General features: G+C 36.5%; 1 protein-coding gene across 1 annotated transcript in view; it reads left to right on the forward strand.

The window, feature by feature from the left end:
- HCRTR2 (hypocretin receptor 2) overlaps positions 1 to 20,852 on the forward strand; it is a 126,024-nt gene that overhangs the window by 52,575 nt on the left and 52,597 nt on the right. Inside the window, exon 2 of the mRNA XM_004386821.3 lies at positions 19,489 to 19,667. Coding sequence (XP_004386878.1) covers positions 19,489 to 19,667 — 179 coding nt within the window. The remainder of the gene's footprint in view (positions 1 to 19,488; positions 19,668 to 20,852) is intronic.

The following is a 20,852-nucleotide window of genomic DNA, read 5'->3' on the forward strand; positions in this document are numbered from 1 at the left end:
TACTCAGAGTAGTCATCTTTACACATTTCAGTAACCAAGCAAACATGCTTGAAATACGATAACCAAAAGGTCTGCAGTTTGAATCCAACAGCCGCTCCTTGGAAACCCTATGGGGCAGTTCTACTCTGTCCTATAGGGTCACTATGAGTTGGAATCAACTCGACGGCAATGGGTTTGGCTTTTTTTTTAATATGTGTAATAATAAACATAGACTTAGATGTTCTATTAAAGGTGTCTTTAACCTTAGGCCAGCAAAAATTTTTAATATCCACTTCCATTATTGTGTTTGTTAATTTAATAAAATTAGATGTGTGAAGAAAATGCTTTCTTTTAAAAACAGAAGCATGAGTAAAATGCCCATATAAAACCACACAGTGGCTCCATCTCTTTGTTTTAAAGGGCGGCAGAATTAAAATGAATGCTTACTTTATTTAACAGAACAACTAGAAATGTCAGGTTTGTTGATTTCTAATCTAAACTATGATACTTGCATTTTTCTTTTAGGAAAGAACATAAGGATTTTTAAAAACGTTTATCCGCTTCATGTATCATTTCAAATTAGAAGCGTAATGTATGAGCCTAATGCAACAGGCTCAGTTACTATAAAATATTACTTGACAAAATAAAAGAAAAAAGAAAGGAAGGAAAGAAGGAAGGGAGGGAGGAAGAAAGGAAGAAAGAAGAAAAAAGGCAATGAACTTAGCCATTAAAGGAAGATTTCCAGTGCTTAGAAAATTGTTGGGTGGTAAAATGACAAAGTAAAGACAAACAAATACATGCTATTTTGATAAGCCTTCCTTTTATAAATACTGTATCATCTTAGGTGAGTCTATCTTTAATCATCCATTTTTTTGCTGTGGTTCTAAATTTAGCTAGACCTCGGTATATTTCCTGATAGATGTTCTTTAAGTGCATCGAATTTAACATGTTCAAAACAAAACTCAGAATCTCCTCACCTCCATCATTCTCCTCCTACTGTGAGTAATTTCTCCATCTTTGTTAATTGTCCCCCATCTTCCCACAGAACAGATGTGTCATAACTCATTTTACTAAACACAATTTTGTATATCAAATTATTTCCATTTTTTTATTTCAAAGATCTATTCTGACAGAACCAGTAGGCCTCAACATATAATTAAAAACTTCACAATACTAGTAGTTGCTTCAAAGAGCATTCTCTTGTGGTCAATGTGCAATTATTTACATTAATTTGCATGTAATTCACTTTCATTCCCATTCACTGGGGTATGAGTATTACTTAATCAAATGGGCAATTAATTAATACAGTCTTTACATATTCACTCATTTAAATGCACCACACAATTCCTATTTCCTTGTATGTTCTCACTGAATCCAAGGGATTTCAATTTTGAAACAGCTGCAGCTGTTTATGCCATTGCTCTTGTTGTCAAGAAGAGCCAGGTGGACATTCTTTTATTTTTTTTCTTTCCCTGCACGGAGTTGAAATAAAAAAATCAAACTCTCTCTGGCATGCTGTCTAAAAGGCTGTGACTTCATCTTATTCAGGGCAAGGCCTAAAACTTGATCATTGATTGAAGGCCAAGTTTTAACTATTGAATAAAGACCAGTTACTTCAGTTAAATTTGAAAAATACTCAATACTAGCGGGCTTGGTTGTTGAAGGTCAGAGATAACTTGTGAGGAATTTTATTAAATTTCACCCTTAACTACGTTGACAAAGGAGCCCTGGTGGTGCAGTGGTTAAGAGCTCGGCTGCTAACCAAAAGGTCGGCAGTTCAAATCCACCAGCTGCTCCTTGGAAACCCGATGGGGCAGTTCTATTCTGTCCTATAGGGTTGCTATGAGTCAGAACCAAATTAACGGCACCTAACAACAACAGCATGAATCAGAGTCGACTCAATGGCAATGGGTTGGGTTTTTTTTTTTTTTTCTAATGTTGAAAAACATATAATTTTAGTGAACATCTATTGTGCTTTCATATTCTGAGCCCTGTATCCAGTACCTTACGTTCATTAAAACAATCCTGTGGAGTGCCTGGGTGGCACAAATGGTTATGTGCTCAACTACTAAGCAAAAGTTTGGTGGTTCAAATCCCTCTAGAGGCACCTCAGAAGACAAGCCTGGTGATCTGCTTCTGAAAGGTCACAGAACTGAAAATCCTTTGGAGCAGTTCTACTCTGCGCACGGGGAGTTACCCTGAGTCAAAATCGACTCAGTGAAACCAACAAGAAAAACATGAGATAGGTACAAATATCATAATCTTATACATGTCAGAATGAAGCACATTTTTAAGTAACTTGCCCAATGTTAACAGAATATTGATGTAGGATCTGAATTCAGGTTTTTTAACTCCAAAATGTATGTTGTTCACTTCTATAGCATCTATCCTTGATCGAGAATAGTTTTAATGCAATTACATTGAGAATTTAGACAGTGGACACTTTTTTTTTTCCCCAGAAAACAGTATTTTTATTACCAATCCAGACTCTTAACACTGATTTGGAAAACTGAATTTCTTATGATCCAAGAAAAGTGAGATCCATTCTGTAAACCCAAGTGGGAGATCAAGATGGATTTTTGAAAATTAATAAAACTTTTTTTTCAGAAGGGTCATTGTACATTATTATCAAGCTTCATTTGAATTCCATAATCTTGGACAAGCCTCAGCTTAGTAATATTTTGGGGAGATGCAGTCTTTGCTTCCATTTATTTACTCAGTTACTGCAATTACATTCAGAAATAACAAGCCAAACATGATTTAAAATTCTTTAGTGAAATTAAACATGCAGTAATAAGTAGCAAATCCATTTATGTTCATTAAATGTAAATTACTATAAAATACAAATCAGTATGATTTGTAGCAGAAGCTGGACTTTTCCTAATTATAATGTACTTGTGCCCCAACAGAAAGATTTTCTTTCACTCTCTTGCTTAGGTGCAAACACATTTAATGTGGTCCATCCTATTATCTAAAAGGCCATTTTGTTGTTTTCAGCCTTCATCTAACACTCTCTCAGATACTATTTCAGGGATTTATGTAAGCAGAATGATATGGTGGTAAAGTGGAAGTAGACGCTATGGTTTACCCACTTTGAATTTTTTTTTTCCAGGAACAACTATTTATAAGTTCTCTAATGTTAAAAACAAAATCTGAGTCAAGCAAATTTTATACAGCCAGTCACTCAGGAAACATTTACTGGGCATGTATTCAAAATACAGGCCGACTTCAGAAAATAAAAATTATAAGGTAAATTCTGGATTCAAGTAATTTAAAATGATGTATACGATATAACAAAAGATAGATTCTGCTAGATGGAAGAAATATTAAAGGTGACAAAGTATTATAGGAACTTCAGTTCCAGTTCTAGTTCCCAAGGAGTCGATTCAGACCCAGTGTATGTCAGAGTAGAACTGGGCTCCATAGTGTTTTCAGTGGCTGATTTTTTAGAAGTATATTGCCAGGCCTTTCTTTTGAGGTGCCTCTGGGTGGACTCAAACCTCTAACCTTTCAGTTAGTAGCTGAGTGCATTAACCATTTTCGCCACACAGATTTTCCACTATAGGAATAGAGGAGAGAAAATGACTACAGTAATTTGAGCAATAGCTAGTTTTTAACAAGTCCAGATTTAAACCAGGAACCATCATATTAATTCTGGATGAGATCATATCCTAAAGTAGCCACCATATTGTTCCCATACAAATTTTTAATAAGATTTCTGGAGAACAACAAAAGTTCTGGAGAATAATGTTCTATTTCATTTCCAAATATCTAATAAACATAGACAAAATTTGCTAAATTTTACCCACTGGAATAGCTGAAAAGAAAAAGACTGACAATTCCATTTGGTGAAAATGTAGACCAAACGGAATTCACACACCTGTTAGTGAGAGTAAAAATTAGTGCTCAATGAGCACTTTGGAAAACTCTGCTAGTTAGCTACTACGGGTGGTCATATGCATGCTGTATAACACAGCAAATTCAGTCTTCAGTACATAACTAACAGAAATCCATATATATGTACCCCAAAAGGCACACACAAGAATGTTAATAGCAGCCTTGTTTACAATAGCTCCAAATAAAGAACAGCCAAAATGCCCATCAATAATAGAGTAGATAAATGGTAATCTAGTCATACATTAGAATACTATAGAGTAAAAAGTAATGGAACCACAGCTACACATAACTTGGATGATCTCACAAATATAAAGTTGACTGAAAGAAGTCAGAGACAAAAGAATACGTACATTTTTATTTAATTTAGATAATGTTAAAAACAGGTAAAAACTAGCCTATGTTTTTATAAATCAAGATACAGGTTGCATTTTGATTAAAAGTAGGATGTCAGTGAAGAGCAGATATGAAGAGAGCTTCTGGGGTGCTGATCATGTTCAATTTCTTGGTCTGAGTAGTAGTTCTGAAGGTGTGTTCACTGTAGTAATTTGCCAAGTGGTACATTATGGTTTGTACGTTTTTCTATATGTATGACACTTCAGTATTAAAAGCAACAACAACAGCAGCAGCAGCAACAACTACAAAGCCCATAAACTACAAGTGATGGCTTTAACCACTATCTCTATGCTGATGAATCCCAAATACTTATCTGTAACTGAAATCATGCAAATTGACCTTTTTCAAATAAATGTATTGTAAATATCTTCTCCAACTCTGTGGCAAGGATTTTCATATTCTTTTGATGTACCGTAAATTTATTTTATGTTTAGTACTTTTGAGGAAATATGTTCAAGAAATGTTTATCTACTGATAAAGTTATAGTCTAGAAGCTTTATTTTTTATCTTTCACATTTAGATCTATAATTGACCTGGAATTGATATCTATATATGCTGTGATATAGAAATCAAATTTCATTTTTCCATGTAGATATCAATTGACTCAACACCATTTAGAGAAAAGACATTTCTTCACAATGTAGTGCATAGCACCTTTGTCATACATCATTTATGAATATATGTAGGTGTGTTTCTCCACCATGCATCTGTCAGTTTGTCTTACTGTGGTGGCTTGTGTGTTGCTGTGATGCTGGAAGCTATACCACTTGTATTTCAAATACAAGTAGGGTCATGCATGGTGGGCAGGTTTCAGTGGAGCTTCCAGACTAAGACAGACTAGGAAGAACGACCTGGAGGTCTACTTCTAAAAAAAAAAAAATTGGACAGTGGAAACCTGACAGATAGCAGGGCAATGTTGTCTGATACAGTACTGGAAGATGAACTCCTCAGGTTGGAAGGCATTTTTAATACGACTGAGGAAGAGCTACCTCCTAAAAGTAGAGTGGACCTTAATAACTTGGATGGAGTAAAGCTTTTGGGACCCTCATTTGCTGATGTGACATGACCCAAATTGAGAAGGAACAGCTGCAAACATCCATTAGTAAATCGGAAGGTGCAAAGTACAAAGTATGCATCAAGGATAACTGGAAGTTGTCAAAAATAAATGGAACAATTGAAGATCGATAGCTTAGGCATTAGTGAGCTGAAATGGACTGGTATTGGCTATTTCAGATTGGACAATCAAATGGTCTACTATGCCAGGAATGACAAATTGAAGAGGAATGGCATCACATTCATTGTCAAAAAGAACATTTCAAGATATTTATTTCCTGAAATACAATGTTGTCAGTGGTAGGATGATATCCATATGCCTACAAGGAAGACCAGCTGGTACAATTTTACTCAAATTTACACACCAACCACTAATTCCAAAGATAAAGAAATTGAAGATTTTTACCAACTTCTGCAGTCTGAAATTGATCAAACATGCAATAGGATATATTGATAATTTCTCATGATTGGAATGTGAAAGTAGGAAACAAAAAAGGATCAGTAGTTAGAAAATATTGCCTTGGTGATAGAAATGTCTCCAGATATCACAGGATAGAAATTTGCAAGATCAATGACTTATTAATTGTAAATACCTTTTTCAACAACATAAACAACGACTATACTTACATGTGGACTTTACCAGATAGAATACACAGGAATCAAATCTACTACATCTGTGGGCAGGGGCGACGGAGAAACTCAGTATCATCAGTCAGAACAAGGCCAGGGGCTGACTTCAGAACAGACCGTCAATTGCTCATATGCAAATTCAGATCGAAGCTGAAGAAAATTAAAGCAAGTATACAAGAGCCGAAGTATGACCTTGAGTACATCCCACCTGAATTTAGAGAACATCTGAAAAATAGATTTGTTGCACTGAGCACAAATGACTGAAGACCAGAAGAACAGTGGGATGACATTAAGGACAACATTCATGAAGCAAGCAAAAGTTCATTAAAAAGACAGGAAAGAAAAAAAAGGTCAAAATAGATGTCAGAAGAGACTCTGAAACTTGCTCTTGACTGTAGAATAGCTAAAGCAAGAAGAAATCATGAAGCGAAAGAGCTAAACAGAAGATTTCAAAGGGCAGCCCAAGAAGACAAGGTAAAATTTCTTGATGAAATGTGCAAAGACCTGGAGTTAGAAAACCAAAAGGGAAGAACATGCTCGGCATTTTTCAAGCCAAAAGAACCGAAGAAAAAATTCAAGCCTCAAGTTGCAATATTGAAGATTTTGTACTGTGGGCAAAAAATTGAACAACACAGAAAGCATCAAAAGAAGATGGAAGGAATACATAGGGTCTCTGTACAAAAAGAATTGGTTGACTTTCAACCATTTCAGGAGGTAGCATATGATTAAGAACGGATGGTATTGAAGGAAGAGGTCTAAGATGCATTGAAGGCATTGGTGAAAAACAAGTCTCCAGGAATTGATGGAATACCAATTGAGATGTTTCAACCAATGGATGCAGTGCTGGAGATGCTCACTCTATGCCAAGAAATTTGGAAGACAGCTACCTGGCCAACTGACTGGAAGAGATCCATATACATACCCATTCCAAAGAAAGTCCATCCAATGAAATGCAGAAAGTATTGAACAGTATCACTAACATCCCAGGCCAGTAAAATTTTGCTGAAGATAATTCAAAAATGGTTGCAGCAGTACATTGACAGGGAACTGCCAGAAATTCAAGCCAGATTCAGAAGACGACATGGAACAAGGGATATCATTGCTGATGACAGATGGACCTTGGCTGACAGAGAATACCAGAAAGATGTATACCTGTATTTTATTGACTACACAGAGGCATTCAACCATGTGGTTCATAACAAATTATGGATAACACTTGGAAGAATGACAATTCTACAACATTTAATTGTGCTCATGCAGAACGTGTACTAGACCAACAGGCAGTTGTTTGAACAGAATAAGGGGATACTGCATGGTTTAAAATCAGAAAAGGTGTGTGTCATGGTTGTGTTCTTTCACCATACTTATTCAATCGGAGAACCTGGACTATATGAAGAGGAATGTGGCATCATGATTGAAGGAAGTCTCATTAACAATCTGCAATATGCAGATGACACAACTTTCCTTGTGGAAAGTGAAGAGGACTTGAAGCACTTACTGATGAAGATCAAAGACTACAGCCTTCAGCATGGATTACACCTTCACATAAAGAAAACAAAAATCCTCACAACTGAACCAATAAGCAACATCATGGTAAACGGAGGAAAGATTGAAGTTGTCAAGGATTTCATTTTACTTGGATCCACAATCAACACCATTCAGCAGTCAAGAAATAGAGGGTGTATTGCATTGGGCAAATCTGCTGCAAAAGACCTCTTTAAAGTGTTAAAGAGCAAAGATGTCACTTTGATAACTAAAGTGTAACTGACCCAAGTCGTGGTATTTTCAATTGCCTCATAAGCGTGCCAAAGCTGGACAATGAATAAGGAAGGCCGAAGAAGAATAGATGCGTTTGAAATTATGGTGATTGGTGAAAAAATTAACTATACCATGGACTGCCAGAAGAACGCACAAATCTGTTTTGGAAGAAGTACAGCCAGAATGCTCCTGAAGTGAGGTTGGTGAGACTTTGTCTCACTTACTTTGGACGTGTTATCAGCAGCGACTAGGCCCTGGAGAAGGACATCATGCTTGAAAGTAGAGAGTCATCAAAAAAGAAGACCCTGAACGAGATGGATTGACACAGTAGCTGCAACAATGGGCTTGAACAATGATTTTGAGGATGGCGCAGGACCTGGCAACTTTTCTTTCTGTTGTACATAGGGTGCTTATTAGTTGGAACTGACTCGATGGCACCTAACAACAACAACATAACAGGTGTGTTTCTGAATTTGATTCTGTTCCCTTGATCTATTTTTCTATGTTTCTGCTATGCTACATTGTTGTTTTTACTGTAGATTTATAATAACATCTGGTAGCTTTTAAAGTTGTTATTCCTCAATATTGTCTTGGCTATTTTTGGTCCATTTTATTTTCACAAAAATTTTAAAATCAGCTGTCAATCTTAAAAAAAAAAAAAAGCCAAGATTTTGATTGTCATTGCGTTAAATCTATAGATCACTTTTAGAGGAAATTGACATCTTTACAAATTAATTCTTCAAGTCCATTAATATAGTTTATCCCTCTGCTTACTCAGATTATTTTCCAATCTGCTCCTAATATATATATATATATTATTGTATGATCCTACTTATATAAGGGGAGTTTTTAAAACATATCTTCTTATGGTAAAATATACACAACATAAAGAGTCCCTGGGTGGTGCAAACAGTTAAGTGCTTGGCTGCCAACCGAAAGGCTGGTAGTCCAGTCCACCCAGCCGTGTCTCAGAAGAAAGGCCTGACAGTTGACTTCCACAAAATCAACCACTGAAAACCCCGTGGAGCACAGTTCCACTCCGACGTCACTCCTGATATTTTATATGTTTCTGTGTAGTTGTTGTTTTCATCTCTCTTTAAATTTATTCCTAGATACTCAATATTTTTAATGCTGCTGTAAATGGTATCGTTGTTTTAAATTCCATTTTCCCGTTGTTTATTGTTGATTTATACAAGGAAGATTTATTTTTGTGCATTGCCTTTCTATCCAGCAAATGCAATAAATTCATTTATTAAGATTGATAGTTATCTGGAGACTCTTTGACACTCTTACTTACAAAATTCTGACTTTGGTGGATAATGATAGTTTTTAGTTCATCCTTTCTAATCATCACGCATTTAATTTTTTTTTTTATTGCATTATTGCACTTTCTAGGTGCTCCATCCAACACAATGCTGAATAATAGAAATGGCCAAAAGAGGCATCATTTACACATCCTTGATCTTGGGGGAAAGACTGCATGTGAGAATTGGTATAATTCCTTTTGTAGGTAGTCTTTGTCAGATTAAGGAAAAGCCATTCTATTCCTAGTGTGCTAAGAATTTATTTATTTTTATGAGGTGTTGAATTCTATCAAATGGTTTTTCTGCATTTAGTGAGAGATCATATACATTTTATGCATTTTTTTGTCTTAATCTCATGAATTACATTGTTTTACATGTTAAACCAAATTTATATTCCTGAAGTAAAACTAAATGAGTTGTAATGGATTATTCTTTTCATATATCACTAGATTTGTTCTGCGGGTATTTTGTTCAAGATTTTGGCATCTATTTCCAATAGAGTCACGAGCACATGACTTTCTTTTCTTGAAATATCTTTTTCAAATCTCAGTGTCAAGATTTTCCTGGTCTCATAAATGACTGGGAAGTAAACTCTTTGCTTCTATTCTGTAAGAGAGTTTGGAAAATTTAATTTCTTCCTTTAATATTTAGAAAAATTCACCAGCAAAACCATATAGACCAGGAGTTTTTCCAGTTATCAGCTGGTATTCTCCAAAATAGCCTCCAAATTCTTGAACATATTAATCTGATTATCATAAAATTTTTGAAAGCTTTGTTATTTTTGTTCCCTGTTTTTTTAAACAGTTTTTTGGTCATGTGATACTGTCTTTTTGTTTGCCTGATAATTTTTTTTTTTAATTGAATGAAGGACATTTTGCATGGAAAATTATAGATATCAATGCTGTAGACAATGTTATTTCCAGAGAGAATATGCTTTTGCATCTGGCAGGCAATTAACATGGGGGCGGAAAATCTCTATCCAGTTAGTAAATTAAGGCATTTGAATCTGGGTTTCATTCTTTAGGAGACTGTGTCTATTTCACATTCATCCCTACTTCTAGAGTTTCACCCTTTGGTGTTCCAGCTAAAAGATGGAGTTATTTACCTACTTGATGTGTCTTGAGGTTCAATTGTTCAGTAAGACTACTCAAACTCCTGATCAACTTCTCATATTCTTGGCAGTTGCTCTCTCTTGCTCTCTCTCTCTCTCTTTTAAATCTCAGACTCTTACCTGATGCTTGCAAACTGCAATAAGCCTTGAGAAGAAAGGAAACCCTGGTGGCATAGTGGTTAAGAGCTACGGCCACTAACCAAAGGTTGGCAGTTAGAATCTACCAGATGCTCCTTGGAAACCCGATGGGGCAGTTCTACTCTGTCCTATAGGGTCACCATGAGTTGGAATTGACTCGACGGCAGTGGGGTTTGAGAAGAAAAGTGGTCCTGAATATCAGGTTCACATCTCTTCTCTGTTCTTTTCTCCCAGATATAGATCCTTCAAGTCCTAGCTGCCTTAGTACCTTTCCAATGTCTAAAGGAGAAGTGTAACTCTTTTATTTTTATGTGGGAAGTTTGTCTCTAACAAACTAATCTGCCAGTACCAGCAATGGAAATTATTTTGTAATAGTAAAACTAACATACACTTCAGTACTATAGCATTTAGTATTTCAGACAGCAATTGACACTTTTTTGATATTTCCCATTCAGTAATATGTGACTGAAATCGCACAGTTCTCTGGAGGTGACTTAGGTTCTTTTCTCCCTACTCTATCTCTCTGGGTGATCCTAACCTATCACATGGCTTTGATCACTATCTCTATCCTGATGAGTCCCAAATACTTAACCTGTAACTGAAATACACCTCCTGAAATGTAGACCCACAAATCCAAATGCCACCTGGATATTGACACTGGTACAACTCACAAGTACTTCGAACTCAACATATACAAAATGGACCTTATCCTCTTCTCTTCCTTCTTCTAAACGAAGCCTTCTCATCCTCCTTTATTTCGTAGCTCAGTGAGCATTATAGTCTTCTCCCTAACTGCCAAGCAATATACCTGGAAAATATCCTCTATTCTCTCTCTCCCTCATCCTCAGAGCTAATCTCTCCCCAATGCATCATATTTCAACTTCATTATTATTCTGGAATTCGTTAACTTTCCCCTCTATTCTTTTGTCACTACCTTAGTTCCCCAGGATTCTAAAACAATATCAAAATGGGGCCTTCTGCTTCCATTTTAAAGGCATATATCCTATATCGTCTTTTAAAAAATAGAAACGGGAATCTTGTCACTCGCTCGCTTAAAATCCTTCAGTGGTTCTCCATAGCCTATGGGGCAATTGTCCAAGTGCTTTCTATAAATATATATATATATGTATATGTATCAGGAGTTAAGTTTGGAGTAAAGGTAGAATGTCTAAAAGATGAAAAAATGTAGTGACAAATTCTGATATGGAAAGCAAGAGAGACAAGAATTATAGTTCTAACAAAGAGAATTGATGTTGTGAGAGTAAGTAATAACAGCTAAGGCGAGAGAATGAAAGAAAAAGAAAAGGGGGCTGAAGATATGTCTGGGGTGAAAGAGGGAAAGCATTTATGCAAAATAGACTAAAAAGAAGTTTACTGCAGGCAGTAAGATAAAAGGAAGTCAAACATCACGGTAAAGATAGGTTGCTTGAGTGTGTTTATTAATGCAAAGGCATCAAAGACAAGACCTGACCATATACCTCTGAAGAGCTCTAAGGATAGGGTAGAAACCCCAGACAGGAACTTGTACTGACTTAACTGCAAAGAGTAAAAAGACTTGGGTAACAAAGAAGCTGATATTTTCCCAAAAAAGAATTCCACCGAAGTGAAATTATAGCTGCTAGATACAGCCATTAATAGAACTGCAGATGCTAAAAGAGGGGAGTCTTCTGCCTTCTAAACTTCCCCCCAGGCCAGCCTTAATGGCCTGTGAGTACCTATTAATAACAGCACTGTTTCGCTCTCTGGCAACTCCTGTGCAGAATCCTTGGTGCCAATTTGTGGATGAGCCCTTCCCTGAGAGGAATCATGCCACCCAGAGAGAGCTGACAAGTCAAACCTAGTTTTCCAATGTCCTCACTGTATTTTGCTCTCTGAAGAATTTGGTTTTGGGCTTGATTCCTATAGACTATTATTGCTGCACTTCAGTTTTATAACATTCTTCTATGCATAGTTCCTCCCTGTACATTGTGTGTGTGTGTGTGTGTGTGTGTGGTTGGGTGGGTGGGTGTGTGTGTGGGGGTGTGGGTGGGCGTGGGTGGCGATGCTGTCTTTCTAAATCCTTCCCAAATGAATTTTTTAATTGTGGTATCTTAATTACATATTTCCCACACTGTCTCACTGGTATCAGTACCATAGTGACACCGTTAGTCTCCATGAATATTCCTGCCCACATTAACATAATGAGTAGGTGCCATTGATACTTGTCAAAGTACAGATTTTCATATTCCCTTGAGAAACAAAAATCCTCTGAAATACATTTTAAACATATTGCTGTGTATGTTGTGTTTGCGTGGGTATAGTAACTTCTTAAAGTTTGCCTTCTATTAATGTTAGATAATCTTTTGGGTGGCACATTTCACACCATAGATGTGCTTTTTGGCAGCATCCCACCTGTCAGACTCTTAGAAAAAGAAGTTGCGTGTTTGCGTGCTGTTCTTCTGAGTACAGACAGAAATTTATAGACAACTTTGCCCAGGTGTGGAGGCAAAGAGCAGGATACTAAGCCGGGTGTATCACACATTGGCCCAGGAAGAGAAGGACGTGAAACAAATGATAGAAGGGGCAATACCAGGGTGATAAGGTGCGGTGAAGGTGAGAAAAAGGCAAAAATCCTTGGGATTGTGACGAGAGTTTATTTTATTTCTTTAAGACTAAACCGATGGTCAACTTCCAAGCTTCTTAATCTACGCCTTGTAATGATTCTGAACAACTCCATTCCGTGACCTGCTTTCAAGATAGGTTCCTTAACAGAAGTTAAATACAGACTATCTTCCATGTGTCATCAATTGCTTTCTGTTTGTTTTTTTTTTAATTTAGAAAATTGTTTTATTTCACCTTTGCTCATTCATTCATATGTAATTTAGAAAATCTTATCGGCCATTTTATCCTTCTTTTGTAGAGATTATTTTTGGACTAGAAAATTCCACTTGAAACAAATATATTCATTTCTACATTATAAAGAATATTACAATTAATTTAATGTATAAAACACATCCCTGACTTGACAAGGTAAGTGGTTTCAAAGGCTTTCACTGACACTTTGTGGCAAAGGGTGGAACTACAGTATTTGTGAATAATTATGTTTTCTTTCACAGTTTTAGCTGCTCAGTTGCTTCAAACACACATCTTAAAATAAATAATTAAGATTGTCCTCTAGTATTTTCATTCCGTGTCTAAGATTTTTGGTTCAAAATTTTTATTTTCCCTTTAAAGCCTGTTTTCATGTGACAAAAATTAAATAAATTTTCAAATGCTTAAAATAAAATCGACATATTCCATACAGATCTTTTCAAGATGTTCAATAATACACTAATTATATACTGTACACAGTCACATATCGACGTCATAAGCTTCATGCTCAATCATTAGTTGACATTTTAAGATCCACCTGTTTCTTTAATAAGAGATTCAATCTCACCTATATAGTTTACATGTTCTTAATCATGTCGTAGCATCAGTATATTAACAGCATATCACTTTAGTTTAAATTTTTCTGAGCACAAGTATTGATTTGAGAAAGTGACTTTGTCTATGTGTGAACTGATAGATATTAAAACAAAAGCAAGTTTAATATAACTGCAAAAATGAAATAGCAAAGGCCTTTTTCAAACTAACATTTTCTTTTTTCCACGTAAAAGCGAGTTTAATTTTTGGTCCATGCAATAACAAGCAAAGAACTCAGGTTATTTCCTAAAGACTGTAGCTGTATATATATTTTTTAAATCTCTCTTTACATCACAGGCTACAATGTCCCATGTAGTCTGAACCACTTTCCATCTGTCAGTCCTGCAGTGAAATGGTAGGAGATATATATCATCAGATTCTCATAGAAAAAGAAATGGGAAAGTGAACGATGAGAGAGTGAAGAGAAAAAAAGAAAGAATTTTTATCTTCCTGGAATCTCTGCATTACAGAAGGCATTTTATCAAGAAAGTCAGTCTTAGAGGTGGCGTCTCATTGTATCTGCATTCTTGCCCCTGTGAGCTCAACCATTTCTCACCTATTACTGGCAATGGAGGCAGTCTTTTACGTGCAGATTACAAAAGACCTTTAATATTGGTGTATCATGGTCATTCAAAGATCAGGTTTAAAAAGTAGATGGAATACAGTACCAAGTTCAGGTCTTGGGACTTCTCAAAGCTCATCTGATGGTAGAGTATAGAGAATTGAGATCTATAACTTACTATGTCCAAAACAATAACTGGCAAGCAGATAAAATTCTCTGTCAGCTCTCAGACTTTATTCAAAAGGAATGAAGAAGTTAAATGCTCTGTTCAAGTACTGGATTTTTTTTTCTCTCCTTCTAAAAGAGCTCACGGGGGAATTGCTGTTAGTTGCTCCGGAGTCGATTCCAACTCATGGTGACCTCATGTTTGCAGAGGAAAACGGTGCTCCTTAGGATTTTCAAAGTGTGAACTTTCAGAAGCAGATTGCCAGGCTCGTCTTCTGAGAAGCCTTTGGGTGATTTCAAACCAGCAAGCTTTCAACTAGTAGTTGAGCACTTAACTGTTTGTGCCACTCAGTGACTCCGTCATGGGACAATATACCATACTAGATCAGGTTGATGAATAGGTACTGCAAAGTATGTTCTAGGTAGGGTTTGTGTTGAGAGAAAAGCTGTAGAAACCAAAAAGAGTATGGAGGACTGAAAGGTCAGCACATAATGATAAAGAGCCTTCATGCGGGTAGGGATGTAAGAAAAAATACACAGATATCCATAATAATTAAAGAAAGTGTCATAACTGGGAAAGAATACAAAAGGTGATAAGGTTTCAAAGAAGAAAGAAAGCATGTTGAGTTAGGCAAATTAGGAGAGATTTTGTAAAATAGTAACTTTTTTTTTTTTTTTTGCTTCATTTTGGATAGTTTGAGATAAGATTCAATTAGTTGGAAAAAGGTTGAAATGGAGCATGCACATCTCTAGTAATGGCATGAGCAATAGCCTGGGCATAAAATATGTTTGCTATACAGTGAGATGTCAAGCTCTCCTGGAGTTCCAAATATTTTATAGGGATCATTGCAAGATAGAAATGGAACGTTCAACTACACTTCAATGGTAGAATGGTCATTCGAGGATTTTGTATTGAATTCAAAAGAAAAGATGAGCTCCTATTGAAATGAGAGAGTTAAGATATACAACTGGAGTGAGTGACAGCAATGGATAAAATGGACAGAAGTAAGGACAAGTAGGACACAGGGAGAACTATTAGAAGCTTACTGCAATACTCTAGCTAAAGGTTAAGACAATCTGACATAGAGTATTTGACTATTAGTAGCAGGACTAGTATGGATTACAAGTCAACATTAAACAAATATCCTTACAACTGGACCAATAAGCAACATCAAGATAAATGGAGAAAATATTGAAGTTGTAAAGGATTTCATTTTACTTGGATCCACAGTCAACGCTCATGGAAGCAGCAGTCAAGAAATCAAACGACACAGTACATAGAGCAAATCTGCTGCAAATAGACCTCTTTAAAGTGTTACAAAGCAAAGATGTCACTTTAAGGAATAAGGTCTGCCTGACCCAAGCCATGGTGTTTTTAATCGCCTCATATGCGTGTGAAAGATGGACAATGAATAAGGAAGACTGAAGAATAATTGATGCCTTTGAATTATGGTGTTGGCAAAGAATATTGAATATACCATGGACTGCCAGAAGAACAGCTAAATCGGTCCTGAAAGTACAGTCAGAATGCTCCTTAGAAGCAAGGATGAGAAGACTTGGCCTCAAGTATTTTGGACATGTTATCAGGAAAGACCAGTCCCTGGAGAAGGACATAATGCTTTGTAAAGTAGACGGGAAGACCCTCAAGGAGCTGGACTGACACAGTGGCTGCAACATGGACTCAAGAATAACAATGATCTTGAGGATGGCACAGGACCGGGCAATGTTTCATTCTGTTGTACGTAGGGTTACTATGAGTTGGAACTGACCTGAAGGCACCTAACAACAACTAGAAGGAAAGTGACAGAGGTAGTAGATATTTTGAGGGCTTTGAGCACAGATTATTGGAGAGAACAAGGAAGAAAACTACACTTGATAGAGACAAAGTTAATGATGAGTTTATAGGAAAAGATGAGAAGTTTAACTTTGCATATATTTAGCATGCTTGGGGGAAGGGGACTTCATCATATTGTACCTGTAGTACTTTGAATGGGGGAGTGAATGAACAAATGGGTATTGCTCAACACGCATTTAAAAGACGTTTACCTGGTATGTGCATGCAGTTCTGAATAGCTCATTTAGAGACAGATACTAATAATTTGGAGCATGTTCAAAATAAAGAGACCAGGGTGATGAGGGATGTAAAATCCTACTGTTGTGTATGAAGGGTCTGGTGATACTTAGTCCAGAGAAAAAAAGACTTGGGAAATAGGCTATACATGTATCTAAATATTTGAATGAGACTAGTGTAAATATCATACCTCAGATATTTAAAAATTAGTACAATAATATTATCTAATATGAAGTCCAAATTCAAATTTTTCCAATTGTCCTGATAATGTTCATTATAGATTTCTTCTTTTTCTCTCCAGCATTCAAAAGCAAAGATTTAATCTAACATCTACAATAGGAGACCAATTTCTGGCAAATCTATAGATACACGATCCAAAAAAGTGTGACTTGGCTCTTAAAAAAGCTAACAGGGCCTCAGGCTGTCTTAGTAGACAGATAGTGACCGAAGCAATCACTCTGCTGTTTGCTACCTTGGTTAGACCGCTCCTGGAAATGTGCATGCAGTTACAGATGGCTCATTTAGAAATAGGCACTGATAATCTGGAGCATGTTCAGCGTGAAGAAACAAGGATGATGAGGGATTCAAAATACTGTTGTTTTATATGAAGATTCTGGAGATATTTAGCCCAAAAAAGTAAAGGTTTGCCCAATGGGCATAGCTGCCGTCCTTACATATTTGAATGAATTCAATGTAGAAAAATAGGTTTATTCATTGAGTCCAGGAAAGAATTAAGAACCAGTGAGCAAAAATGAAAGGGAAGCAGATTTCAACTCAACATGAACAAGAATTTGCTGGTAGTCAAAGCTACCACAAAATGAACTCAAAGGCTTTAGCTTGTCGTGAATTCTTTACTATTAAAAATGTTTAAGAGCGATGCATCAAGGCTGTTGCACAGATGACTCATGCAGATGGTAGGTTAGACTAAATAATCTCCAACTCCAAAATTCTATGATGTTATGTCACAGCCCCATCATCTCCCTCTTTGTTCAAGAGTATATACCACCACAGAATAGCAAAGTGGATAAAATTTGAATCCATGCTCTACCACTTACACTTATTTGTTTTGGGGAAGATTTCTTAATTTCTCTGTCCTCAGTTCCCCATCTCTAAAATGGGCATGTTAGTGTTATAATAACATCATAGTGTTATTATGAAGATTCAATTGGTTTATATTTTCAAGTGCATAGACTAGAACATGTCACATAGCAAGTACTACACAAGCGTTTATTGAAAACATACTTGCTTTAATATTGGTTCGACATAATGGCACTAACACTGTCTTCTTGTCATTGCCATTCTTCACTTCCAAACTATGGGGAGTTGAAAGTTGAACTAAAAGACCTGTTTTCTTTTCTAGATCCAAGTTTGCACCATTTGGGCATTTTCTTGACCAAGTCCAGCAGGGTGATATTTTTTGCCAATTTTCTCATAACAAGCTATGTCTTAGCCAACCATGAGGGTGTCTTACTCAACCATGAGGGTGGGTTTGTATATGTATGTGTGTGTCCGCAGCTTCATTTTCAATAAAGACAGTTTACCTTAATTAAGCTCACCTGAGTTTTAGGGCACTCGTGTGCTGGAGTGAGAGGTAGATGTGACCTTTTCAAAACTAAATGCTCAGAAATTCCGATATTTCACTCTGTTGGCATCTATTGGTGACCGAAGGGCAGTTTTAGCTTCAGGAGCTAAGAAAAACAGTTACGTACCATTTACATAACGCAAGGTTGGTAACATTTATTAAGAGTTACTCTTAATAAATGGTACATAAATAGCAAAAATAAAGCCTCATTTGGCAACTTAAGTTTAACAAAATGTTCTTTTATTTCTTCACTATATAAGATTACTAATCACTGCATCATTTGGGTGCATAGGTGACAACTCTGACAGGTTAATGATACTCCAGGCTAATTCACAGCTACTTTCAGTGAAGTAAACCCATCAATAGATGTAGGTAGCAATGTGTACACTATATAATTCTGGAACCAGTGATTATGTAACCTTTGGATAAGCCAGACAGGGAGAGGACAGAGAAAGGAGGAACTGGATGCTATTTCAATACAGAGAAACTAAACGAGATAGCAAAGCTTTTAAACCTGGGGATATGCTGTAAGGCAACGAGGGAAGCCCAGCTGTGAAAGTACTGAAAAGCATGTTTGATTTGAGCTGATGGTCAGAGGCCATCAAGGGTAATAGAAAGGAGTGAGGATTGAGCTTCTAGAATTTGTATGTGCTTCATTATAGCTCCTTCATTTTTATGAAAGGAGGAAACTTGTGCAGTGAAAAGAACGTCTTTTTCGCTTGGAGTTAAATCTCACTTGTAACTGTAGTTCTATGCTTCATGAGCGTTGTGTCTTTAGGCAACATCCACGAATTCTCTGTGTCTCAGTTACCTCATGTGTAAAATGCAGATAATGACATCTTCCCTCAGGATTGTTGTCGGGATTAGACAATCTAAATACGTGAACCATTTAGCTCGGTGTTTGGCAATTGTAGAGGCTAAATAATTGCCAGGTCCTGACTTTTAAGCCTCTTCATCTGTTAGAAGTCCCAGATGCAGAGATTGGGAGCAGACATAGGTCAAACCAACGATGAGGCAAAATACAATTCACTGAAAAAAGCTAACTCCTAATTCATGTCAACTCAGCAAATGTTTCTTGAGTATCTACTGCATCCTGATTACTGAAGGAATAGAAAAATCAAAGACTGTTCTTTGACTTCTGGGAGTCACAGTTCAAAATCAAATAAAAATAGTCTTTTGATCCATTGAGAAATGTCTCGCAAGGTAAATGAACTAATTTTAAGCATGTAATTCAGCATTCACACAGGTTGGCTCAGTGAAAACACAGCACAGCCCTAAATTATCTTTCCTTTTTAATAATTATATGTGGGCTTTACAGGAGTAATCAATAACTTGACAATTTTTCCTCATTGGTACCTATTTTCTTTGTCCAATTACTATTGCTTTTTCTCTCCATCTTAGTTTGTGTGGCAGTGTGGAAGAACCATCACATGAGGACAGTAACAAACTACTTCATAGTCAACCTTTCTCTGGCTGATGTGCTCGTGACCATCACCTGCCTTCCAGCCACACTGGTTGTGGATATCACTGAGACCTGGTTCTTTGGACAGTCCCTCTGCAAAGTGATTCCTTACTTACAGGTATTTATTTTTTTAATATTTTATTGAGTTTTTGGTGAAAGTTATATGCAACAAGTTAGGTTCTCATTTGACAATATCCACACAAATTGTTGTGACATTAATCACATTTATCAAGTGTCAACATTCTCTTTAATTGTGTTCAGTTTGTTCTATTTCTGGCACTCTAGTTTTCCTGCCCTGTTATCTTCTCATTTTTGCTTTTAAGTAATAGCTGACCTTTTGGTCTCATACCGATGGTTTTTAAGTAGAGTACCAATCTTACAGATAATACCCTCTCTTTTGTTTGCCACTCTACTATTTCACTAAAAGGTGATCTCAGGGGATAGGCTTGGTTCTAGGTTTAAAGAGTGTCTCAGGGCAATAGTCTCAGGGAGTTGTCTGCTCTCTACTGCTCCAGTTTGTCTGGCTTTTTTCTTTTTTTTAAATAAGAATTTGAGTTCTGCTTCATATTTTTCTCCCCTTCTATCCAGGACCAACTATTTTGACGTCCATCAGAACATCAGTGGTGGTAGCCAGGCACCATCTAGTTCTTCTGGTCATGGGGTAGATGAGGTTGTGGCTCATGTAGACTTGTTTATTCTCTGTACTTTTGGATACCTTCTTACTGTTTTGCTCCTTGCAAGTAGAGACCTGTAGTTGTGTCTTAGAAGGCTGCTGGCAAGCTCTTAAGACCTCAGAAGCTGCTAATTTCACTAAAATGCCTATCATGATTTTTGTGAATTATGTTATGCCGATTGACAGAGTTATCCCATGAGACTATGGTCCTAAGCCTTCAAACCCAGAAAAGCAGTGTTAGAAGGTGTTTGGCTATGTCTGAGAAGTATCCATATTTGTGTCTTCTATAAATATGCGTCCTACAGGTATTTTTTTATTCCACGATTTTTGGTTCAAACATAAAAACTACTGAGAAAACATTTTCAATCATAGCCTTGGTTCACTGGTAAATTAACTAGTGAGTTAAGGAAGGAGCACACCTACTGAAGAAACTGCTAACGTTGAGGAAAATAATACTTCAGATTTTCTGGAGAAACAAGCTAAGTTCTAGAAGAAAATAAAGCAACGGTAAACTCTAAGTCATCATTAGGTGCTGCAAAAGCTTTTTACTTTTTTTTTTTAATTTTAATTTTTTAATTTTTTTTTTTATTGTACTTCAGGTGAAGGCTTACAGAACAAATAGTTTCTCAT

This window comes from Trichechus manatus, unplaced genomic scaffold (genome assembly GCF_000243295.1).
Source record: "Trichechus manatus latirostris isolate Lorelei unplaced genomic scaffold, TriManLat1.0 scaffold00172, whole genome shotgun sequence".
In the NCBI taxonomy this organism is placed as follows: Eukaryota; Metazoa; Chordata; class Mammalia; order Sirenia; family Trichechidae; genus Trichechus; species Trichechus manatus.